Here is a 25,957-nt window from a genome sequence, read left to right on the forward strand (position 1 = left end):
AGGCCCGGCGGCCGCCTAGCTCAGCGACTGCAGAACAGCCGCTTCCGAGAAGAAAGGAAACCGCGCGAGCGCCGGGGGCACTGGAGTCCGCAAGTGGTGCCTCTCGGGCCCCGCCCCGCGCGCCGGCCTCGCCCCACTGCCCCAACCAAGCCCCGCTCCCGCACGCCGGCCCCGGCCCCGGCCCCGGCCCCGGCCCCCCCGGCCCCGGCCACTCCAGTCAAGCCCCGCCCTCTGCCCCGCCCCGCCCCCGCCCCCGCGCCCCGCTCGGCCCCTCCCAACCCCGCCCCCAAGCGCCGGCCCCGCCCCCGCCGCCCCGGCCCCGCCCCGGCCCGAGCCCCAGCCCGGCTCCCGCGCCCTATTTGGGCATTTGGGGGGCCGGCGGCGGGAGGCGACGCGGAGCCGGCGCCCGTGCGCAGAGGGGCCGCTCTGTGGCGCCGCGGACGCTCGGTCGGGGAGCCGCGAGGCCGCCGCGTCCTGCCCTCGGAACAATGGGAATCGGCGCGCGCGGCGCCTGGGCCGCGCTGATCCTGGGCGCGCTGCTGGTGCTGGCGCTGCTGAAGGCCGCCGTGGACAGCCCGGGCCCGGACGGTAGGTGGCGGCGGGGGCGCCAGCGCGGGCCCCGCAAGTGGGGGCCGGGGGCGCGGAAAGTTGTGCGCCCCTCAGGCCGCGCGCGTGGGGCGGGCCCGGAGGCGGCCCGCCCCGGGAAACTGAGGCTCGGGCCGGCCCCCGCCCCTGCCCCACGCCGGGGCCGTACCCTTCGGGTTTCTGCCAGCGACGCTCGCAGGTCCGGCGGAGCGCGCGTCACCTGTTGAGTGACCCTCCGGCGGAGGGCGCAGGCTTGTGGTTTCCCCCTCCCCTGACGTCCGTGCCCCCAGGCCCCCTTCGGTAAACTGGCGGGGTGGACCCCCGCGCATCCGCGACTGACTGAGTGGTCTCGGACCAACGCTCTTTAGCCCCGAGGCCCCCAGACGCTGAAAGGGGGGGACTGTGGGGAGCGCGCGCTGCTCCCGGGGCGCCCCTGGGGGCGCGCGCCCCCGTCCCGCGCGGAGGGCACCTGCCGCGGCGCGCACCTGCGGCGCAGTCCTCCGGCCGCCGCTGCCAGGTGTGCGCGCCCACGGCGCGGTCGCTGCGCTCAACACCGTGATGCCGTGGTTCTGGAGGGGGTGGGGGGGATGGGGACTTTAAAAGTCCTTTAGGGAAGAGGCCGGGAAGCCGGGGTTTGTTGTAAATTCCCTTTTCCTTTGGTCAACTTTTGTAGCAGTCGGGTCACTGGGTAATGGCCGGTAAACTAGGGTAAGTTGTTTTAAGTGACCCAAGTTTTCCGTAGTTTTAAGTTCTGTCCATCGGCTGTTTGTTTAGCCTGAGATTAGTTTTATCCAGGAAAAGATAAAGATGTCAGTTCAGGCACAACACCTGCTTTGGCTAGAATAATATGGCTGAGTTCGACAATAACAATTTTCATTTGTTTTGCTGATTTTTTTGTTTCCTATGCTGGATTGTGCATGTCACAAGCCGGCTTTGCAGACCTGATTCTGAGATTATTTAAGGAAACAACGATCAGTAAATCACACCCGTCGTATTTTCAATATTATGAGATGTTTCACTGTAAGGTGAACAATCTGGACTGAATCAGTCTATTTTGGTGCTAATTTTATACCAATACTTATAGAAGGTCTCCCTTTTATTTGTTATTTTATGAAAGTAAACCTTGTTTCTCTTCTGAATTACTGATTAGAGAAACTAAGTATCCTTGCTTTACTTTTTTTTTGCCCTAATAACACAGATTTTGGGGGGGCCTTATTTTAATACTGTTTGTTCTGTTTATTTAAAGTCTCTCTAGAGGCTAGTGCTATTTGGAAATCTTGGAATGAAGGCTGTACTATAGGAGAGCCTTCATTTCATGAACGACTATAATGAACATTAGCTGGAAAGCATTTCTGCAGACTCTAATGTCACTTTGAAATTAGAGTGAAAGAAGGTTCTATAGAGAATTTCTCAAAACAAGTGTCATTATGAAATCCAGTAATTTTTAACAATCATCCTAGAGCTTAGACAGCATTTTTTACTAGGCACTTTTCCTGTGTACTCTCCATTATGCTCATTGAGGTCCATACATCATCCCATTGGATCCTCACAGTATTATTCCCATTTTATAAATAGAAAAAAAAATATGAGGCTGAGAAATTGCCTTATTAAAAGTAAAACAGCTGATACCTGTTTGATTTCAGAGATTAAAAATCCCAACTATTAATTCACCATTTTGCCACTAAGTCACTTTAGGTGGTGTTGGCTATTCAAGTCGGTAATGCTTAAATGTACAATCTGCTATAGTCCATGATGTTGTAGAAGATAAAAACATGGAGATTCTTTTTTTAAAATATCCTGCATACTATGCATACTATCCTGTGTAGTTTCATAAACACCCTCAGCTGGAGGAGTGGGGGAGGCAATGAGCAAGTTAGCAAAGCTGCCAACAGGATAGATAGTGGTCGTGCGTGGCCAGGGGGAGGCTTTTCATCAGGACTCTTGGTGGCAAGTGACAAACCCACCTTGAACAGCCTTAGTGGAAAGCAGAGACTTTACTGAGTCTTTAGCACAGAAGTCCAGAGTGGCTTCAGAAATGTAGTATTCAAGAGTTCAAATAGGTTGCCAGGAGAAGGCCACTTCCGGCTGTCTTGATTACATCTGTCAACTCTCAGGTGAGCCAAGCCGAGCTGTAGTTCAAGTGTTGTAGGCCTGGGGTGGGGGTGAGGGACTATCTAAAGTGAGTTCCCCGGGCAGCGAGTAAGGAGAGTAAATTAATCTTTACTGAGTCCGTGCCACTTCATGGATGTAACTTTCTTTTCTTCCATTCAGCACATTGGTCTGTGTTAATACTTGGTCTCTGTCAAGTAAAGCATCAGTCTCTTGGTAGTTAGATGTCCGTGGTATATTCCTTGTCTTCTAGGATACAAAACCAGTGCCTACGCACAGTAGATGTGTCATAAGTAATTGAGTCGAGAAAGGAGAAAGGTCCTAGAGCTACAAAGACCATCTGCTTTTGTCTCCTTTTTTAAGCCAAAAAGGTTGCTGGGACATGATGCGTCATAGGAGTGACAAGAGCAGGGAGGCAGAAGGAGGGGGTCCTGCTGTGGTCCAGGCAGAAGGCAGCGGCATGTCGTAAGCACATGGAGTCCTTCTCTGGGGTGGGGGGTATGAAACTGAAATCACCTGCTAATGGACTGGAGGAGGGGTGGGGAAGAAGGAAGAGCCCAGGATGACCTCTTGGTGTGGGGGTTGAACAGCTGGTAACCCAGCAACGGAGAAGCCCCGGGACAAGCAGGTTTGGAGTAGAAAATCAGCACTTCCTTCTGGCGCTCCCGTGAACGGGCTTTGCAGTCAAACGGCCTGGTCCAAATCCAGGCTCTGCCACTTCCTAGCTGGGTAGGCTTCTCTGGGCCTCACTTCCTGTCACTGCAAAATGGTCTTTGTGTCTCAGAATTGTTGACAGAGCTGGGTGACCTAGTGAGGTGACATGCTCCCCAGGAGGCCTGGCATGGAGGACGATCTTCACGATATTAGCAAGTATTTGATACCAGCTGCTAAATACGGCTGAGACAGTGCAGGACACTGGTGCACTGACTTGTTTTAACCAAGAGTCACTGCTTCATCAGTCCCTGAAGCCTGCCTTAGTCGGCGGCATGACTCGTCTTTCTCATTCTACAGAGACGAGTCTACTGACCTTGATCTTTTTCAGGTTGCACACACAGTAAAGATCCTTCAAAGTTGTTTTACTTACTTTGTACTTTGAGGGGTTTTTGGCTGGGGAGTGCTACCTTTGTCAATAATACACCTCTCTTCTCATGTGGTATATTTAATATCCCATTATACAAAGACCCAGGTTGAATAAACCACTCTGACAAGGGGCATAGAATTCTTCTAAAGTTTTTCCAAATCTTAAGGTACTAGTTAAAAATTAAAAGAATCATACTTCTATGAGAAGTCTTACAATTAAAAATGAAAATCCTAAGGGGCTAATATCCAAAATATATAAAGAATTTATACAAACCAAACACCAAAAAAAAATGCAATTAAAAAATGGTCAGAGGACCTGAATAGACATTTTTCCAAAGAGGACATACAAATGGCCAGTAGACACATGAAAAGATGCTCAACATCACTGATCATCAGGGAAATGCAAATCAAAACCACATGCTTGTTAGAATGGTGAGAATAAAGACAAGAAACAACAGGTGTTGGTGAGGATGCAGAGAAAGGGGAATGCTTGTACACTATTGTTGGGAATGCAAGCTGGTGCGGCCACTCTGGGAAACAGTATGGAGGGTCCTCAAAAAGTTAAAAATAGAATTATCATGTGATTCAGCAGTTCCACCTCTGGATGTCTATTCAGAGAAAATGAAGACAGTTATTTGAAAAGATAGATGCAGCCCTATGTTTATTGCAGCATTATTTACAACAGCTCAAAGATAGAAGCAGCCCAAGTGTCCCTCGGTGGATGAGTGGATAAAGATGGGGTGGGTAATGGAATATCACTCAACCATAAAAAATGAGAGTTTGCCATTTGCAACAACGTGGATGGAGCTAAACGGCATTATTCTAAGTGAAATAAGTCAGTCAGAGAAAGACAAGTACCATATGATTTCACTTGTATGTGGAATTTAAGAAACAAATGAACAAAGAAACAAACTCTAAAATACAGAGAACAAACTGGTGGTTGCCCGAGGGGAAGTGGAGAAAAAAAGGAAAATCCTACCCACTTCGTCTTCTCTCCATGGTATGAAGTTAGGGGTCTTGGTGGTGTGAGACCCAAGGGTGCCCTTGCGTTGAAAGGGCCCCTCCCAGGTGGCCCAGGCCCCTCAGAGGAACAGAAAGTGGCTTTTCTCTCACCAATCTCTGTGTCCCCATGTAAGTGAATGAACTTTGCAGGAGCTGGTGCATAGTGAGTAGGATGTAAGCATTTGTTAACCTGAGTCAAACGTTTTCTGTGTTGAAAACCCCAGTAATACAGTCCCAGATTTCCTGGCAGGTCAGGTGTGTTTTGTAGCAGTAGTGGCGAAGGAGAGCTTCTTGGGGGATGTCTGCCTCCTGCGCATCACCACAACCTGTCTCCGGTGTTCTTACATCAATGTTAAATGCTTTTTCATCACGGGATGTTTTTTCTTTTTCTTTTTCTTTTGTTTATAGGATCTCTAAACGCACAGAATTTGGTGCCTTCAGGAAACCACAGTGCTAACCCAACAGGTGAGTTTCAGGAGGTTCAAGCAGTGGGTTTTCGGCCATCTAGGAGGCAGAAGGTAGCACCGGCCGGGCAGGGGCACGAAGCCAGTACCCCGGATGGTTTGAAGCCCGAGCCACGGGTTCCCAAATCCCGGTAGCTTCTGTCAAGGGCAGCCCTTGCAGGCCTCGGTAAATGATGGTAAATGATGGCCTGCCGCATCGGAGCGTGCAGGCGCGCTAAGACGCTCGGTCTGAGCCTGCTGCAGTTTCGGACTGGGCTGTGAAGCCCACTTTCAGGTCTGAAGGCCTTGCGCTCTGCGTGTGGATTAGGAACAGGAGTCCTTGCGTCTGCCCGTCTGGCTGGTGGGACAGGGCACTCTGTGGTCAGAGGTGGCCGCCGTCGGCTGCCCCGGCCGACACCCGAGGAGATGCGGACGCCCAGCACCAGGCTCCCCTGCCGAGTCAGTGGTGAGCACCTTCCCGGTGCTTCCAGTCCGGGACACACGGGTTTCTCCTCTGGGTCTCTGAGGTCACCAGTGTGGAAGGGTCCAGGAACCACGCTGGTGCCCCCAGGGCTAGCAGGAAGCTCCCTTCCTCGGATTCTAAACCTGTGCCCCTTCACCACATTTCCTGGAACTGCGGTGTGGTCCTGCCTTTGAAATACCACCGCTCACAATTGTGAACCGTTGTTAAAGATCAGCGCGGTACACTGAGGACAGCTCCAGGGTCCGTGGGATGTTACACCGCCCCTTCTAGCACAGGGAAATTCATGGAGAAAAAAAGAAAGCATTGCCCCACAGCATTTTTCTAAAGACATCAGATAATACGGCTGTGACACCAACGATGTGTTGCTCAGTGTGTAACACTTCCCATAACCGTTATACTCTTCGCATATCGTCTTTGATCTTGAAAAGCCTTATGTAACATGTTGAATTTGTGTATTTTTGTAGGATGTGATGCTTACTATTTTGTCTTTTGTGGTAATATAGACTCTTCTAATTGTGGAAACACTGATTTTGAACATTACCAATTTCTCTGGTGCTGTTGACCTAACACGGTTTATTGGGCATCAATTCCAAAAGGAAAATAACATTTTTCTTTGGCAGACTGGTGTGTTGTGTGCTGCAGGCGCCTGGGGCACGTGGGAACGGCCAGCAATATGGCCTGCAGCAGGGGCGCCTGTCGCTTTCATACAGCTCACCACATCGGGATTGGCACTTCTCCTTTCTCTGTTGGGTTTTAGTCTCATCTGAGTTCCTGGGGAGTGGCTTCCATGATTTATTCATCCCAACGCTGTGCCTGGTACACAGGAAGTAACACACACACGTTGGTTGACCTGAACCATGGCACCAAATGCGTATTTTGTAACTCCTACCTTAACTTTATCAAAGAGCCTCGGTACGGGGTCTGCAGACATGACTGGTCTGTGCTCTGGGGAGATCCTTTATTACAGCTGTTTTGTCGTTGTTCGCGGCGTGGGATGGATACTCGAGGTCAGAGAAGCCAGAATTGAGGTCACTCTCCGTTATATGGAAGGGTCGTATTTCTTTATATGCCCTAGTCATTATCTGGGGAGAGCCATACCTTTGACATTCTTTTCTGCAGGGTCTTACTGAGTTTTAGTAATTCTACAGAAAATTCTTCATTTGAGGGGGGTGGACAAAAAGCTACACAGATTACCCAAAATGTAATAATGATTATTGTCGGGTAGTTTTTTTTTGTGTACTACATTTTTTTAAATGTATTGTAGTAGATCATTTGCACATTTTCAGCTCATAGAGAAAATAATTTTCCCCGTTTTAGATATAGTCAGAGGGCTTCTATTTTAGGGTCTGTGGATGGATGAATTTATTCTTTGTGGTGTAAGGAGGTCACATGCCCAGATTATTTTTCATAACAGGTTTGGGCAAAGCTACAAGGGAATGTGACATGGTTCAGAATGGACAGCGTTTCTCATCAGTGGCCAGACTGTAGCTCAGTGTCACCCAGGATAACCTTCCCCTTGACCACTTATCACTGATGTTCCCCGAAAAGAGGAACCTGAGAGGTGCCGGGGACCACCTTCCAGGTTGAAGTTCTCTTCTTGGGCATAATTTGTACCAAGCCAGTTTCAGAGCCGTCCGCCTCCCTGATGTGTGGCATGCATACAGAATTGCCTCTGCACCGTAGCAGCCTTGGTCCAGTCATGTCAGCGTCTCTAGTTGGCGTGGTTTTATCCACCGACGTGACTGTCCTAGTGAGTATGTGAGATACTGAGATTTGTAGGAGATACATATTGGGTTGTTCGAATGACCGAGATCTATTCCCTGAAAGTATTTGGTCTTCCTCCGTGGTTCCTGGCCTACAGCTCCTAAAACCCGTGGAGTTTCTGAAAGGAAGAGTGATCAAGGTGTTTTTTGTTACACTAACAAGGTGATTTTAGGACCCCGCCCAAAGGTGGGGCTGGACGACCACATGGCTAACGGGTTAGAGCTTCCCGTCTCCCCCCTCCCCCCCACCCCCTGCAAACTGTGGGCGGGGAGGGGGCTGGAGGTTCAGGGAGCTGATGGCTATTGACTTAGGCATGACTATGTGATGAAGCCTCCATAAAAACCCACAAAGAGTGGGTTGGGAGAGTTTCCCAGTTGGTGAACCGGTAGAGGTTCAGGGCGAGTGGCACCTGGGGAGGGCCCGGGAGCTCCGCCCTTCCCACCTTCCTGACCTGGTCCTGAGTGTTTCTGCCACGAGCTGCTGCTTCCTGAGTTCTGTGAGCCGCTCTAGCAAAGGAAAAGAACCTGAGGAAGAGGTCACGGGAGCCTCCCCACTGCAGTGGGTGAAGCTCAGCCTGCGTCCTGTGACGGGACCCAGGGTGCTCTCGGGGGATGGCCCTCACCCGTGGGATCCCACGCTGTCTCCGGTGCGTAAGTCAGAATAGTCCTCAGACACGCTGGTGTCCCAGGAGTTGCTTGGTGGACGTCGGGTTTGGGAACCCTGGTTTAGTATGACACCAAATCTCATTGCATTTGGTTTGCTTTCCTTTGTTGACTAATGAAGGTGAGCTCCTTCTCCCGTCTTGGGGAGATGTCCGTTCAAGTCCTTTGCCCATTGTTTAATTAGGCTGACGTTTCATTTCTTTTCTGTGCCTTAATTTTTATGACGATGAAAATAGTGTATAGTTCCTGTGGAAATTTTGGAAAAGTATTTTTTTAAATCATTCAAATTACTCCCACCAAGTGTTTTTAGATTTTTTTAAACTCCAAACTTAACTACATGGGCACCGTTTCTTAAAAAGGGAACTAAGACTCTCCTGCAATACGTTTCACTGCGGTTATGGCCTAGGAGGTGAAAACAGCTAGTTGAAAAGTGACGGTTTTACTCCATCACCTGTTGGGTAAGAGCTGCTTTGACTGCTTTCCCTCCACAGTGAACGTGATTAGCTAGTTTTTCATGTTCCCCCCACCCATCCAAGATGTGGACCCTGTTACATTTCAGGGAAGATAGAAAAATTATTGCTTTGCTTTTAAATGGTCTTGGGGAAGTTACTTAACCTTTTGGTGCCTCAGTTCCTTCTATTTAAAAAGCTGATAAAATGCAAGTGTCTCGTGGGATAAATGAGGCAGCATGTAAAGCACCTGCCGTTAAATGGCACCTGGCACAAGCTAGAATCTGAATGTGTCCCTCCTTGCTCTCTGGCTACGATGACGTTTTCTTTAATCCCTCCTATGTCCACCTTCGCTGCCACGGTGCCTTTGCATATACTGTTCTGGCTCCCGAAGATCTCCCCATGCCCCCCGCCTTTACCTGGGTGACACCCCTTCAGCTTTCCGATCTGTGCAAGCTTCCCTTCCTCATCAGGGAATAGTCTCCAGCCTCCAGCTCCAGGCCCTCAGAGGACCCCATCTGTCTGAGGGGGTGAGTGGGCCTCTCCAGCCCACAAATCAGCTCATTCACAGGCAGTGCTGATGTCAGCCACCGCGTCCCTAGTGCTCAGCACCAGACCGCACATACATTTCTGTTGAAACAAGGAGAAACATGCTCTGGGAGGAGGAAACCAGTTTTTATGCTTGGTACCGCAGCCTTACCTGGGAGATTAGCTGGGAGCTCCTTTGTCAAGGTGACCCACGCCATGCCCTCCACCCAGCATAGTCCTTTCCCTCCACAGTTAGGAAGAATGGGGCTTCAGTGTTAATGGGAGAGTTGCCACGCTTGTGTTACTAAGTTCCAGCACAACGCTGTTTGCTTATGTTCTGATCAAGTCTCGGAGCCCTGATGGGATGTGCAGGGAAGGGGGCAGACCGGGCCATTCAGATCCCAGAGGACAGCAGGGACCTGGCCTCGCTTGCCAGGGCCCTGCTGCGGTCAGTCTTCCTGCCGAGCTGGAGGTCCCGGGGTCAGGACGGGGACCTTGTGGCAAGGCAGGACCATCCAAGCTCTGCCCGGATGTGAGGGAGCATTGTGAAGGAGATGTGGGGAATGGGGGTTTGGGACGGGAGGGGACAAGGCTGCTGGAGCCCCTCAGGAAGTTTGGATTGGATAGCAGTGCGGTGGGAAGCCCCTGCGGGATCTTAAAGCCGTTGGAATGGCTAACAGCCTGGGGCGGCGGCGGCTGGAGGAGCAGGTGTGGAGGGCACCAGGGCGGCTGGGTATTGGGGTTGAGCTCAAGGGGCTTCTTGGCCCCGTCAAAACCAGACACCTGTTCCCCGCAGGACTGGGGGATGATTACAGGTGGAGAAGTGAAGCCTGAGAACAGCAGAGTGATGACTGCAGGCTGGAGGGCAGGGTGGACGGAGTCCGGGAGGGAGGGCCAAGCATGGCAATGAGGTCAAGTTGGGCGTGGAGGGGACGCCCCTGTACTGCGCTTCCTCCAGTGGGAGACGGATGCGGGCTGAATGTGGAAGCTGTTTGAACTCGGTCGGTGACCCGGTTATTAAAGACGTTTCTTGCAGGATAAATCTTAGAAGTGGTCATCTTTTAGTTCCACTATTCCATTTTTGTTTTTAAAATTATAAAGCCTTAAAACTGGAAGAAAAAGTCTTAAAGCCATGTTTTTCAAGTTTCTTAGCACATTAGAATTGCCTGGCACATAAAAAACACCGGTCTGGGTCCCACCTAAAACCTGAGTGGGCAGGAGGGAGCCTAGAAGGTGCCCAGGGTTCCGCATGGAGCTGAGGCTGAGAGTTGTGACCTCGGGGTGGGCTGGAGGCTGGAGGCTGGAGGCTGGGGGTGCAGGTGCTTCCAAGCAGCCCGAGCAGAGTCGGCGCTGGAGGTTAGCTTTTACAAACATTTCTAACAAGCACAACGATGACAACACATTTCTAGCTTCTTTGGAAAAGAGAAGTATAAAATCTTGCGTGGGTGGGGTTAGGCAGAAAATACAGTGATCCTCACGCGGGGCTGCACCCCCCACGAGGTCGGGAGGTGGGCAGGACACGGGGGAATGGAATAACAGTGACACTAGTAATCGGAGGATTTCGTTATTTTGATTAACATTGTTTAGATTTGATAAGAGCCCTGTAGTTACCAAGAAAGGATAGGGACTAACTTTCCAAAAATGGACAAATTCCTTAAGTTGTGTAACCAGAAGAATGATTTACATGAAAAGCTGTACAGAATAGTTGAAGCCCATTCTAGGTTTTTTCTATTTATATCAATCTTAACACATGAGTTCTTCACAATTGTTCTTGTTTGCATTGTGAAAATTTCCTATTAAAGCAGTCATCCCAAGTTAATCCCTGTTAACTCTGTTTACCTCACAGTGTGATAAAAAACAGAAAAGCAGCAGTGACTTGACAGACAATGGAATCATTAATGTGGATCATTTATGACTTTCTCTAGAGAAAACAAGCTTAAAACTTTATCGAAAGACTACTCTGGTGGCTTTTACCATAAAGGTGCGCATATTGAGATTGCCTATTTTACATAGAGACACGAGGACCCTCTTTTTTAAACAATCGTAACGCCAATGTTACACTTAAAAGCTCATTTTTTTTTTTTTACGGTTTTAATGAGGAATAATTGACATACGGCATTGTGTAAGTTCAAGCTGTGAGCATAACGATTTGACTTACACTGTGAAGTGATGGCCACAGTAAGTTTAGTTAACGCCCATCACCTCAGAGATAGAAAAAAAAAAAAAAACAGAAAACAAAACAAAAATGCTTTTTTTTGTTCTTATGATGAGAACTTGGGAGGGTTTACTCTGAATTTTCCTATGTGTCATGCGGTGGTGTTAACCACACGTACCACGTTGTGCATCACACCCCTGGTCCTCACACCTGGACGTTTGTTCCTTGTGCTCACCTCTTCACTTCCCCTCCCCTACGCCTACCTTGGCGACCCCAAAGCTGTTTCTTTTTCTCTGAGCTTGGTTGGTTTCTTTGTTTGAAATTCCACGTGTAAGTGAGATCATGGAGTATCTGTTTCTGACTTAGTTTGCTTAACATGATGCCTTCGAGGGCCATTCATGTTGTTGAAAATGGTGGTATTTCGTCCTTTTTGGTGGTTGAATAATTACTCCGTTGTGTAAATATCAGAACTTCCTAACCCACTCATCCACTGATGGGCGTACGGGTCACTTCCATGTCTATCTGGCCATTGTAGATAATGCTGCAAAAACGTGGGGGTGCAGGTATCTCTTGGACACCGTGATCTCGTTTCCTTTGGATGAATACCCAAAAGCGGAGCTGTTGGAGCTCATGGTATTTCCGTTCTTCATTTTTGTGAGGAATCTCCATACTGTTGTCTCCAACGACTTTACCACTTTAACAATTCTTCCAACAGCGCTCAAGATTCCCTTTTATCCACATCGGTGCCAGCATTTATCTCGTCTTTCTGATCTTACCCATTCTAACAAGCGTGAGAGGACACCTCATCATGGTTTTGATGTGTATTTTATTTTTACTGGGTGATGATGAGCATCTTTTAATGTACTTGTTGACCATTTGTATATTGGCTTAGGAAAAATGTCTGGCGCATTTTAATTGGATTAACGACATTTTGCTCTGGAGTTGTAGGAGTTCTTTATCTTTTTAAAACTGTAGTTCACATACAAACTTAGCTTCAGATGTACAACAGGGTGATTTGACATTTATATACATTACAGATGCTCACCACAATAACTCTGGTTACCATCTGTCATCAGTTATTACATCGTTGACTATACTCCCTATGTTGTACTTTAAATCCCTGTGACTTTATTTTATAGCTGGAAGTTTGTACCCCTTAATCCCCTTCACCTGTTTTACCCATCTTCCCAGCCTCCACCCTGCCGGCAACGATGAGTTTGTTCTTGCATTTGAGTCTCTTTTGTTTCTTTTTTTAGATTCCACATGTAAGTGAGATCATAAGGTATTTCATTTCTCTTTCTGTGACTTATTTAGCATAATACCACTAAGTCCAATCATGTGGTTGCAGATGGCAAGATTTCATTCTTTATGGTGAAGTAGTAGTCCATTGTACAATCCATACTCATTATATATTCTTTATCCATTGATCTATTGGTGGACACTCAGGTTGCTTCCATATCTTGGCTGTTGGAAATAATGCTGCAGTAAACATAGAGGTGCAGTACCTTTTCGAATTATGGTTTGCATTTTCTTCAGATAAATACCTGTAAGAGGAATTACTAGATCATGTGGTAGTTTTACTTTTAATGTTTTGAGGAACCTCCGTAGTGTTTTCTGTAGTGGCTGCCCCAATTTACATTCCTACTAACAGTGCATGAGGTTTGCTTTTCTCCATATCCCCACCAACACTTTTTATTTCTTTTCGGTAATAGCCATCCTGACAAGTATGAGGGGATAGCTCATTGTGGTTTTGACTGCATTCCCCTGATGATTAGTGATGTTGAGCATCTTTTCATGTGTTAGTTGTCCATTTGTATGTCTTCCTTGGGGGGAAAAGTTCATTCAGGTCTTCTGCCCATTTTTTATTCAGATTATTTTGTGCTGAGTTGTAGGAATTCTTTATATATGTTGGATATTAACCCCTTATCAGATATATCATTTGCAAATGTCTTCTCCCATTCAGTAGGTTTCTTCTTGTTTTGTTGATGGTTTTCTTTGCTGTGCAAAAGCTTTTTAGTTTGATGTAGTCCCAGTTGTTTATTTTTGCCTTTTTTATCCTTGCCTGAGGAGACAGGTACAGAAAATACTACTAGGACTGCTGTCCACAGGTTTATGCCTCTGTTTTCTCTTGGGAGTTTTATGATCTCAGGTCTTATATTTAGGTCTTTAATCTAGTTTATTTTTGTGTGTGGTATAAGGAAGTGGTCCAGTTTCATTCTTCTGCAGGTAGATGTCCAATTTTCCCAGCACCATTTACTGAAGAGCTGTCTTTTCCCCTTGTATATTTTTGCCTACTTTATCTTAGATTAATTGACCATTTAAGCACGGGGGTTTTTTTCTGGGCTTTGGGTTTGGCTCCCCTGATCTATGTGTCTGTCTTCATACAGTGCCATACTGTTTTGATTGCTATACCTTTGTAGCATAGATGGAAATCTGAGTGTGATGCTTTCAGCTTTGTTGTTCTTAGGATTGCTTTGGCTTCTCAGGGTCTTCTGTGGTTCCCTACAAATTTTAGGATTATTCTATTTGATAGGGATTGCATTGGATCTCTGGACTGCTTTAGGCAGTATGAATATCTTAACAATGCGGGTATACATCAGAAAATTGCAGGTTTGTCTCCAGACCACTGCAATAAGGGGAGTCATGAATTTGATGGTTTCCCAGTGCATGTAAAGCTATGTTTACACAGTACCCTAGTCTGTTAAGTGTGCAATAGGATTATGTCTTTAAAAATGTACATACCTTAATTTAGAAATACTTTATTACAAAAAAAGTGGTAACCATTATGAGCTTTCCAGAAGTTTTTATCACTGATTGCAGATCACCATAACAAATAAAATGAGACTGTTGTAACTATTGTGAGAATAACCAAAGTGTGACAGACACAAAGTGAGCAAATGCTGTTGGAAAAATGGCATCAGTGAAATTGCTTGATGAAGTAGTATTGTCACAACCTTCACTTTGTGAGGGGGAAAAAAAAAACACCTCATTATCTGTGAAGCACAGTAAAACGAAGTGCAATAAAACAAGGTAAGCCAATATAAATTCTTCCATTCCATGAGCGTGGCGGATCTTTCCATTTATTTGTGTCATCTTCAGTTTCTTTCACCATTGTCTTACAGTTTTCAGAGTACAGTGATTTGGTTTAAGTGATAATTTATTCTTTTTTATAAATAAGATTGTTTTATTTGATTTCTGTTTATAACTAGTGTGTAGAAATGCAACCAATTCAGGAATATAAATTTTGTATCCTACAACTTTATTGAATTCATTTAATTTAGTATTTCTTGGGTAGATTCTTTAGGATTTTCTATATATGGTATCGTGTCATCTGTGAATAGTGAAAGTTTTACTTCTTCCTTACCACTTTGGATGCCATTTATTTCTTACCTGATTGCTGTGGCAAGGACTTCCCGTACTATGTTGAATACAAGTGGTGAGAATGGACATCTTTATTTTGTTCTAGATTTCAAAGAAAAAGCTTTCAGCTTTTTACCAGTGTAATGTTAGCTGTGGATCGGTCATATATGGCCAGTTGAGGTATGCCCCGCCATTACCACTTTGTTGAGAGTTTTTTTCATGAATGGATGTTGATTTTTGTTCAGTGCTTTTTCTGCATCTACGGAGATGATATTTTTGTCCATCATGTTGTTAATGTAGTGTATCACGTTGATTTGTAGATAGGGAAGCATCCTTGCATCCCTGGAATAAATCCTACTTCGTTGTGAAGGATCCTTTTAATGTATTGTTGAATGCTGTTTGCTAACATTTTGTTGAGGATTTTTGCATCCATGTCCATCAGAGATATTGGCCTGTAGTTCTCTGTTTTATTACTGTCTTTGGTTTTGGAATCAGGGTAATGCTGGCCTTGTCGATTGAATTTACAAATATTCCTTCCTTTTCAGTTTTTGGGAATAGTTTGAGTAGGGTAGGTATTAATTTCTCTTCAGATGTTCAGTAGAATCCCCTGTGAATCCACCTGGTCCTGGACTTTTGTTTGTTGGGAGTTTTTTGTTGCCAGTTCAACTTCTTTTCTAGTAATTGGTGTGTTCAAATTTTCCGTTTTTTTCTGATTCGCTCTCCGAAGAGCGTATGTTTCTAGGAATTCATCCATTTCTTCGAGGTTGTCCAGTTTGTCGGCATAATTATTCATAGGAGTCTCTTCTTACCCCTTGTGTTTTTGTGCTTTCGGTTGTAACGTGTCCTGACTTTCTGATTTTGACTTCTCCCTTTTCCTTGATAAATCTGGCTAAAGCTTTATCAATTTTATTTAGGTTTTCAAAAAATCGTTCTTGGTTTCAGTGATTTTTTTTTTATTGACCTGTTTCTTTTTTCAGCTTATTTAGGTATCCATGTTGATTTGAAATTTCTCTTGCGTCTTAAAGTAGGCCTGTCTCATTGGAAGCTTCCCTCTTAGAACAGCTTTGGCTGTGCCACAGATTTGGGCATGTTTCCCTTTCGATTTGGTGTTTCTTGATGGCGTCTTGGATCTCTTCCTTGACCTACTGGTTGTGGTCACATGTCGTTGAGCCCCCAGTGTGCCCTTTACAGCTCCGGTTTCCTTACTGGTGGCCTGTCTGATGATTGAGGTCAGTGGGGTTTGAAAGTCCCCTTCCATTGTCGCCGATTTCGCCTTTATTTGGGTGCTCCTATCTCAGGTGCGTAGATACTAAAACCGTTACAGCCCCTTGTGGAATTAAAGCCTTTATCATTATGTAACACCTTTCTTTTGTTGTGTTTTTCTTTCAGAGTCTGTTTTGTGTGATGTGAGTATTGTTTCTCCAGCTTGTTTTTTATTTCCATTTGCAGGGAATACATTTTTTCCATCCCCACACTTTCAGAGTGTGTGTGTGTGTGTGTGTGTGTGTGTGTGTGTGTGTGTGTGTGTTGTTAAGTCTGAAGTGAGTCTCTGAAAGGCAGCCTGTGGATGAGTCTCTTCTCATCCCTTTGGTCACCCTGTCTTTTGGACCAGAGCATGTAGTCCATTAACATGTGAGGGAATTATTGATATGTATGCATTTATTGCCATTTGGTTGATTGCTTCCTGGTTTTTATAGTTCTTCCTTTCTTCTCTTACTCTTCCCTTGTGATTTCATGAATTTCCTAAGTGTTTGGATTTCTTTTTCTTAGTTTTTGTGAACAGGCATACCTTGAAGATACAGCAGTTTCAGTTCTAGACCACCACAATAAAGCGAGTTAAATTAATTTTTTGGTTTCTCAGTGCATTTCAAAGTTATGTTTACACTGTAGTCTGTTAAGTATATAATAGCATTATGTCTAAAAAAAAACTACATATCTTAATTTAAAGAGGCTTATTGGTTAAAAAATACTATCTGAGCTTGCAGTGAGCCATCACCTCTCTGCTGGTGGAGGGTCTTGCCTCAGTGCTGAGGGCTGCCGACTCATTGGGGTGGTGGCAGCTGAAGGCTGGGGTGGCCATGGATTAATTAAAGTAAGAAGTTTTGCCACATTGTTTGACTTTTTTTTCCATGAACAATTTCTGTGTTGTGCAGTGCCTTAGATAGCTTTTTACACACAGTACACTTTTTAAAACTGGAGTCAGTCCTCCTAAAACCTTCTGTTGCCTTATCAACCAAGTTTATGTGATACTCTGAATTATTCTGAATGTAATATTCTGTAGTACTTTGTTATCATTTCAACAATCTTCACAGCATCTTCACCAGGAGTTGATTCCATCTCAAGAAACCACTTCCTTAGCTAAGAGGCAACTCCTCATCCATTCAAGTTTGATCACGAGATGGCAGCAGATCAGCCCCATCTTCAGGCTCCACTTCTGATTCTAGTTCTCTTGCTGTTTCCACCCTGTCTGCAGCGACTTCCTCCCCTGAGGTCCTGAGCCCCTCAGAGTCATCCCTGGGGGTGGTAGTCCACTGCTGTAAAACCCCTTTTAATGTTGATACTCCCATGAATCACAATATTCTTATTGGCATCTAGAGTGGTGAATCCTTTTCAGAAGGTTTTCAGTTTACTATGCCCAGACACATCAGAGGAATCACAGTCTCTGGCAGCTATAGCCTAGTGAAATGTATTTCTTAAATAACAAGGCTCAAAAGTAGAAATTCCGTCATGCTCCATGGGGTGCAAGGTGGATGTCATGTTAGTAGGTGTGAGAACATCAATCTCATTGGACATCTGCATCCGAGCTCTTGGGTGACCAGGTATGTTGTCGGTGAGCACTGAAAGTTTTTTAAAAGATTTTATTTTTTTTTAAGATTTTTTTTTTTTTAATTTGACAAAGTGACACAGCAAGAGAGGGAACACAAGCAGGGGGAGTGGGAGAGGGAGAAGCAGGCTTCCCGCGGAGCAGGGAGCCTGATGCAGGGCTCGATCCCAGGACCCTGGGATCATGACCCAAGCCGAAGGCAGACGCTTAACGACTGAGCCACCCAGGCGCCCCAAAAGATTTTATTTTTAAGTAACCTTTACACCCAACATGGGGCTCAAACTTAAAAGCCCAGTTTAGGAGACTTATGCTCTGCCAACGGAGAGAGCCAGGTGCCCCCGCACTGATATTTTTAAAGGAAACTATTTTTCTGAGCACAAGGTTTCAACAGTGGGCTTAAAATAATCCAATATGGCCTTTGGGCCTGTACCCCCATCTTCCAGTAATTCACCAAGATGACCAAGACAAAGGGAAAAAGGAGAGGCCTCTTAGAAAACATGGCATTGTTCCTTTAGCCACGTACATGTGAATCTTCAGGAAGAGGGTTACTGTGGACATGGAAGGAATGGGCACTCTTCAAAAAGGAGCACCGCACAAGTCTTACTATGGTGAAACTGGAGGAGTCTACAGGAATAGCCAGCATGCTGTCGATGCCATTGTGAACAGGCAAGTTAAGGGCAAGATTCTTGCCAAGAGAACTAATGTATGTATTGAGCAGAGACAGCTTCCTGAATCCTGTGAAGGGAAATGATCAGGAAAAAGGAGGCCAAAGAGCAAGGTGTTTGGGTTCAACAGAAACACCAGCCTGCTCCACCCTGAGAAGCACACTTTGCAAGAACCAGTAGAAAGGAGCCTGAGTTCCTGGAACCCATTCTCTATGAAGTCATGGCATAATAGGTGTTAAAAAAGTCCAGGACTATTAAAAAATTTTAAAACTAGAAAATTAAAGGGGCACCTGGGTGGCTCAGTTGGTTAAGCATCTGCCTTCGGCTCAGGTCATGATCCCGGGGTCCTGGGATTGAACCCCACATCAGGCTCTCTGCTCAGCGGGGAGTCTGCTTCTCCCTCTGCCTCTGCCCCTGCTGTGCTCACTTGCACTATCTCTCTCAAGTAAAATCTTAAAAAATAAAAAAATTAAAAATTAAAGTGATGTAAATATTTGAGCTGCCATCCAGGCTTTGTTGTTCAATTTCTAGAGCACAGGCAGAGTAGATGGAGCATAATTCTCAAGGGCTGGGGGGTTTTCCGAGCATCAGCCTCAAACGTAGCATCTCCAGCTGCCCTAGTCCCTAACGAGAGCGTCAGCCTGTCCTTTCCAGCTCTGAAGCCTGGCACTGACCTCTCTCCGGCTGGGAAAGTCCTGGATGGGGTCTGCAGTAAAGGCCATTTTGTCTCCACCGAAAATCTGTTTTCAGTGTAGCTGCCTCCGTGAGTTATCTTAGGTAGATTCTCTGAGTAACTTGTACAGCTTTGACATCGGCACTTGCTGCTTTGCCCACACGTGGATGCGTGGAGATGGCTTCTTTCCCAAAACATCATGAGCCCACCTCTTCCAGCCTCCAATTTCTGCAGCTTCCTCAGCTCTCAGACTCCGGATTAGATTTTGGCTTACGGGAGCATTGTGGCTGCTTTGATCCTCCCTTCAGATGCCTAGAACCTTCTCCGTATTGACAATTAGGCGGCTTCGCTGACTTTCTCACTCATGTGCTCACTAGGGGAACACTTTTCACTTCTCTGTAGAACTTCTCCTTTGCGTTCACAATGTCACTGTTAGGCTGAAAGTTATCTTATGCCCGTCTCTGCTTTCAACATGCTTTCCTCACTAGGCTTAGTCACTTCAAGCTTTGGATTTAAAGTGAGAACCTGAGGCCCTTCCTTGAACTTGAACACTTGAGAGCTGTTGGGGAGCAAGAATATCCTGTTGCCTCAAGGTCGTTCCAGCTGGACTAAGAATCAAATGGATAGGAGACAGATTAACAGGAAATCACATTTAATAACGTATATATGAGGAGTCCACACGGGCAGGGAAATTGCAAAGACAGGCACAATGAGGTATATATGTCATCCTGAACTAAGGAGAAAGGGGTAGAGGTCTGAGTCTTCAAAGGGAAGGAATGCAGCCCTCTGGAAGAAGGAAAAGTTTGCTGGGCCACACAGATGATGGGATGCAGAGAGGACTTGGAACAAACAGGCCTTGCTGGGTTCCTCCCTGTCCACCCTCCCCCATTCATACCAACACGCAGCTGTGGTGACCACTCTTCCTGGAGCAGGCCCTCAATGTGGACTCTTCTAGGCAGTTGTGGGGGAGGTCAAGAGCTTTTCCTGAATCTGCTGGGTCTTGATGGCTTTTAACTCAAAACTGTCTTCATGCTAAAGTAGCCGATCTTGGGGCGGCCTGCCTTGGAGCCCTACAAGGCCATTGTAGGGTTATGAATTGGCCTAATTCCAATACTGTTGGGACTCAGGGAAGAGGGAGGCTTGAGGAGAGGGAGAGACAAGGCTGGCTGGTCAGTACATAGTAAGAACACAGGCACAGGCGCAGTTTGTGGTGCCCCAAAAGAATTAAAATAATATCAAAGATAACTCATCCTCATAACAAATATAATATGAAAGTGTGAAATAATGCTAGAATTACCAAATTTGACACAGACATGAAGTGAGCAAATGCTGTTGGAAAAATGGCACTGATACACTTGTTCAGTGCAGGATTGCCATAAACCTTCAATTAGTTTAAAAAATTTTTGAAAAACAGTAGTTGTAAGGCACAATAAAGTGAAGCACAATAAAAGGAGTTTTGCCTGCATTCATTATAAGTTTTGGAAGTTCATATATAATACCATGTATATATATAAAACAGTCTGTTTTGAGTTGATGGTCTCTGAAGTTGAAACACATTTTAAAAGCACTACATTTGGGGCGCCTGGGTGGCTCAGTCAGTTAAGTGCCTGCCTTTGGCTCAGGTCATGATCTCAGGGTCCTGGGATTGAGTCCCACATCAGGCTCCCTGCTCAGCTGGGAGCCTATTTCTCCCTCCCCTTCCCCAAGCTCTTGTTTTCTCTCTCTCTCCCCCATAAATAAAATCTTAAAAATAAATGCACTACATTTTTATTCCCCCCTCAACATTTTATGTATTTGACATCATATTTTACATATTTTGTTTTGTATACCTTCTATTATAGTTTATTTTTACTACTTTTCTCTATTAACATTCATGCTAACTTTATAAGCAGTTAATTCACTACCTTTATTATATGTGTTCTTTTTCCAGTGAGGTTTTTTTGTTCTTAATTTCTCTCTAGTTATGGCCTTTCCATTTCTGCTCTAAAGAAGTCCCTTTAACATTTCTTGTAAGGTTGGTTTAGTGGTGATGAACTCCTTTAAAAAAAAGGTTTTCTTCATATGGGAAACTCATCTCTCCTTCAGTTCTGAACGATGATCTTGGTGGGTGGTATATTCTTGGTTTTAGGGTTTCTTTCTTAAAGCACTTAAATATATTCCGCTTCCTTATGACCCAAAAATTTGTGCTGAAAAATTAGCAGATGGTCTTTGGAGTATTCCCTTTTATGTGACTAGTTGCTTTACTCTTGCTACTTTGAAGATTTCTCTCTTTATTTTTATTTTTTAACATTTTAATTTTGTGTTTTGCTGTGGACCTCTTTGGGTTTATCTTGTTTGGGAATTTCTGTGCTTCCTGGGCCTGCATGTGTGTTTCTTTCCCCGGGATAGAAAACTTTATTATTTCTTCAAATACATTTTCTGCCCTTTCCGTCGTCGTCTTTTAGGACCCCTGTAATGCAAATGTTAGTGTGCTTGATGTTGTCTCAGAAGTCACTAGAAGTCACTTAAACTATCCTCATTTTTAAAATTCCTTTTTGCTAGGGGCGCCTGGGTGGCTCAGTTGGTTAAGCCACTGCCTTCGGCTCAGGTCATGATCCTGGAGACCTGGGATCGAGTCCCACATCGGGCTCCCTGCTCAGCGGGGAGTCTGCTTCTCCCTCTGACCCTCTTCCCTCTCGTGCTCTCTCTCTCTCATTCTCTCTCTCTCAAATAAATAAAATCTTTAAAAAAAAAATTCCTTTTTGCTGTTGAGCTCGAGAGAGTTCCACCACCTGTCTTCCAGATCACTGATCCATTCTTCTGCATCCTCTGCTTTGTTGTTGATTCCCTCTAGTGTATTTTTCATTTCAGTTATTATAGTTTTTAGCACTGATTGATTCTTATATTTTCTATTTCTTTGAAGTTCTCTGTGTTTCATCCATTCTTCTAATTTTGGTGATTATCTTTTGACTCTCACTTTGAACTCTCTCAGGTAGATTGCTTATCTGTTTCATTTAGTTATTTTTCCTGAGGTTTTGTCTTGTTCTTTTGCTTAGAACACATTCCTGTGTGTCCTAATTTTGCCTGACTCTGTGTTTATTGTTTGTCTTAGGTAGATTAGGTACGTCTCCTGATCTTGGAGTAGCCTTATGTAGAAGGCATCCTTCAGGGCCTAGAAGCACAGTGTCTCAGGCCATTAAAACCAGGCACTCCAGGGTTGTCCCCTGTGTGGGCTTCACGTGCTGCCCCTGTTGTGGCTGGGCAGTGACTGCTGCAGGTGAACTGGTCGGCAGCACTCCCCCCACCACCAGGTGGGAGCTGCTTTGGAGAGTTGCTGGTCTTGAGGTGCCCTGCTGTGTGTGGCAGGTGGGGGACACTCCGATGGGGTGCTGGTCCTGTCTGAGGCTGTTCACTGGGTATGGTGGGGCTGGGGCTGTTTTGGAGGGGCACCAGTCCCAGCCAGGTTTGCCCACCAGGTGTGGTGGTGTGGGTGCCAACTTGCAGGGGTTCCTGTCCGGTGGGCAGTTGGGACGAGGTGGTCCCACGGGGGAACAGTGGGGTTGCAGAAGCAGTGCTCTCGGGGTGGATGGAGCGAGTCAGAACCAGCACCCACCAGTGTGCAGTCAGCCAGGCAGAAGGAGGGCAAGAAAATGTCGTCTGTTAGCCCTTTCGTCCCCAGAGAAACTTCCATAAAGATGCCTGCTCCTTTGTTACACACCCTACAATTAGTCAGCAGACCTCCCTCACTTATGACCCCGGTGCTTTTCAAACTGTTGCTTCTATGCTGGGTCTCCAAGCGAGTAAGTCTGTGTGCCGGCCCCTTCAGGGTGGAGCCTTCCTGCTCTCCCAGGGTTAAGCCCTGCTCATTTTCACAGCTCTCAGAGTTAAGCCCCCCATTCTGCAGGGCCAGACGTGACAGGGCCACCACCCCCTGGTACAGATCCTCAGGGCTGGGGATGCCCGGTGCCGGGCTTGAACCCTTGCTCCTCAGGAAGAACCTCTGCATCTGTGACATCCCTACTGTTTGTTGGTTGCTACACTAGGGTTGTGGGTTCCAACCAGACTGTGTCTTTGCCCCATTTACCTTTTTAAGTTTTACTTTATTTTCTGTTTTTGGCTATGGAAGAACTGTTCCCCTTCTCTTTGGGTTGTTCTCAGAGAGTTACTCCCTATATCTAGTGGTCCGTCTGTGGGAGGAGATGAGCTCAGGAGCCCCCTACTCCGCCATCTTGATTGGGATCCCCACGTATTATTTATTTTTGAAAATTAAGCCCTTATTGCATATTTGGTTTGCAGATTTTTCCCCCATTATATAGGTTGTTTTTTCATTTTGTTGATTGTTTACTTTGTTGTGCAGGTTTTTAGTTTGATGGAGTTCTGTTTTTTATTTTTTTTTTTTGTTCCTGCGTTGGGTGCCCTACCCTAAGAATCCTTTCCCAGACCCATGTCAAGGAGCTCTCCCCCTGTTTCCTTCTAGGAGTCTTAAGGTTTCTGGTCTTCCGTTTAGGTCTTTGATCTAGTCCACATTAATTCTGTGAGTGTGTCCAGGTTGGGGTCCAATTTCAGTCTTTAACATGTGACTGACTATGCAGTCTTCTCAGGGCCGTTTATTGAGGGGCCGTCTTTTCTCTCTTGTCAAATAATAGCTGACTGTGTCTGCACCGGTTTATTTCTGGCTCTCGATTCTGTTCCTTTGGTGCGTCTGTTTTTGTGCTAGTTCCTACTGTTTGTTAACTCTAGCTTTACAATGTAACTCAAAAATGAGGAAGTGTGATGCTTTCCAGTTTTCTCTTTCTCAGGATTGCTCTGGCTCTTCAGAGTCTTCTGTGGTTCCGTATCAATGTTACAATAGTCTTTTCTATATCATTAAAAAAATGCCACTGGACTCTTGATAGGGCTGAATCTGAATCTATAGATGGCTCGGGTAGTGCTGACATCTTAAAAATATTCTTCCAATCCATAAACACAGGATACCTTCTAATTATTTATTTCTTCAGTGTCTTGGAGTTATCAGTATAGAGATACTTCAATTCTTTGATTAAATTTATTCCTAAGTATTACATTTTTGATGCTATTATAAATGGGACCATTTTCTTTACTTTTTAGATAAGTCATCAGTGTCTAGAAATGTTACTGCTTTTTGTACGTTAACTTTAATCAACTTTACGAATGTGTTGATTAGATCTATAAATTTCGTGCATAATACTTAGGATTCTCTATATATAAAATCATGGCATCAGCAAACACAGTTTTACTTTTTTCCAAATCTGATGCCTTTTATTTCCTTTTCTTACCTGATTTCTGATGAGCCCTTTCAGTACTATGTTGAGTAGCAGTGGTGAGAGGGGGCCCCTCATCTCGTTCCTGATCTTAGAGGAAAAGCTTCCAGCTTTTCATGGTTGAATGTGATGTAAGCTGTGTGTTTGTCTTATGTGGTCTTTCTTATGTTGAAGTATGTTCTCTTTATATCCCCTCTGTTGAGTTTTTATTGTAAGTGGGCGCCCATTTATCATTTTGTCAAATGATTTTTCTACATCTGTTGAGATCCTATTTTTATTTCGGTCGTGTGGCATATCACATTGGTTTGTGGATGTTAAACTAGCTTTGCATCATTGAAATAATTCTACTTGATCTAGAATTAGATCAAAGTAGATACACCAAAGATAATTGGTGAATTATCTTTTTAATCATTGCTGCTGAAATTGGTTGCCAGTATTTTACTGAGAATTTTTGTATTCATATTCATCAGGGATATTGGTCTACAGCTTTCTTTCCTGGTAGTGTCCTTTCTGGCTTTGGTATCAGCATAATACTGTCCTTAGAAAAATGAATTTGGGAGTGTTCCCTTTGCTTTGATTTTTTGGGGGGACAGGGGTAGTTTGAGAAGGATTGGTGTTAAATTCTTTAAGTGTAAAATTCGCCAATGCAGCCATCTGGTCATGGACTTTTCTGTGTTGGGACATTTTTGATTACTGACTGAACCTCCTTAGAAGTAATTGTTCTGTCCAGATTTACTATTACTTCCTGAGACTGGCATGGTAGTTCATATGGTTCTTAGAATTTTTCCATTTCTTGTATGTTTCCCAGTTTGTTGGCATGTAAGGTGTTCATAGTAGCCTCTTAGGATACTTGGGATTTCTGTGTAGTCCGTTTTACAGTTTTTTTTATTCACTTACAATGTTGACTTGGGTCTGCTCATTTCCTTGGTTTAAACTAGCTAAAGGATTGTCAAATCTGTCTTTTCCAAGAACCAACTCTTAGTTTTGTTAATCTCATTGTTTTCATGTTGTGTATTTCATTTATTTCTGCTCTAAACTTAATTTCCTTCATTCTGCCAACTTTCTGCCAACTTTGGGTTCAGTTTGTTCTTCTTTTACTAATTTGTTAAGGCATAGAGTTAGTTTGCTTATTTGATATCTTTATTCCGTGGTTTCTTAATGTAGACATTTATTGCTATAAACTTTGCTCTTTGAACTGCTTTTGTTGTATCCCGTAAGTTTTGGTATATTGTAGTTCCATTTTTTTATTTACTTCCCCTTTAATTTCTTCTTTGATATATTAGTTGTTTAGGAGAGTGGTGTTTAATTTCATGTATTCGTGAATTTTCTAGTTTTACTCCTGTTCCTTATTTGTAGTTTCATTGCTTTGAGGTAAGAGTAGATGCCTGTAGGATTTGTCTTCTTGAATTCGCTATGACTTGCTTTGTGGCTTAACATATGGTCTGTGCTAGAAAATGTTCCACGTGCCTTTGAGAAGAATATGTATTTTATTGTTGGATAGAATGTTTTGTTTATGTCTATTGGGTCCACCTGGTGTATGATGTTCAACTCTGCAGCTCCCTTATTAATTCTGTCTGATCTATCCCTTGGTGAGAGGTAGGGAATTAGAATCCCCATCTACTGTATTGCTGTTTCTCCTTTGGCCTGTTAGTTTTTGCTTTAGATTTTCAGGTGCTCTGATGTTTGGTACATAAATAATTACAACTGTTACATCTTTTCGATGGATTGATTCCTTTATCATTACATAATGGCCTTCCTTGTGTATTTTTACTGCTTTTGGTTTCAAGTATATTTTTATATCACTTAAGTGTATCTACCACTAATTCTTTGGAATACCATTGGCTTGAAATAACTTTTCCCGTCCCCTGACTTGCAGTCTGTGTGTGTCTTTATGGCTAAAGTGAGTCTCTTGTAGG

General features: G+C 44.9%; 1 protein-coding gene across 2 annotated transcripts in view; it reads left to right on the plus strand.

The window, feature by feature from the left end:
* Window positions 1–390: 390 nt before the first annotated feature.
* Window positions 391–25,957, plus strand: part of TMEM123 (transmembrane protein 123) — a 57,691-nt gene continuing 32,124 nt past the window's right edge. Inside the window, exons 1-2 of one of the 2 annotated variants that reach the window (XM_028105785.2) lie at window positions 391–588; window positions 5,185–5,241. In XM_028105785.2, the coding sequence (XP_027961586.1) occupies window positions 489–588; window positions 5,185–5,241 (157 nt within the window). In that variant the 5' untranslated portion in view covers window positions 391–488. The remainder of the gene's footprint in view (window positions 589–5,184; window positions 5,242–25,957) is intronic. The other variant, XM_028105787.2, reaches the window with a different exon arrangement.

This window comes from Eumetopias jubatus, unplaced genomic scaffold (assembly GCF_037043125.1).
Source record: "Eumetopias jubatus isolate StellerSeaLion01/CBP00866 unplaced genomic scaffold, mEumJub1_p1.0 scaffold_13, whole genome shotgun sequence".
In the NCBI taxonomy this organism is placed as follows: Eukaryota; Metazoa; Chordata; class Mammalia; order Carnivora; family Otariidae; genus Eumetopias; species Eumetopias jubatus.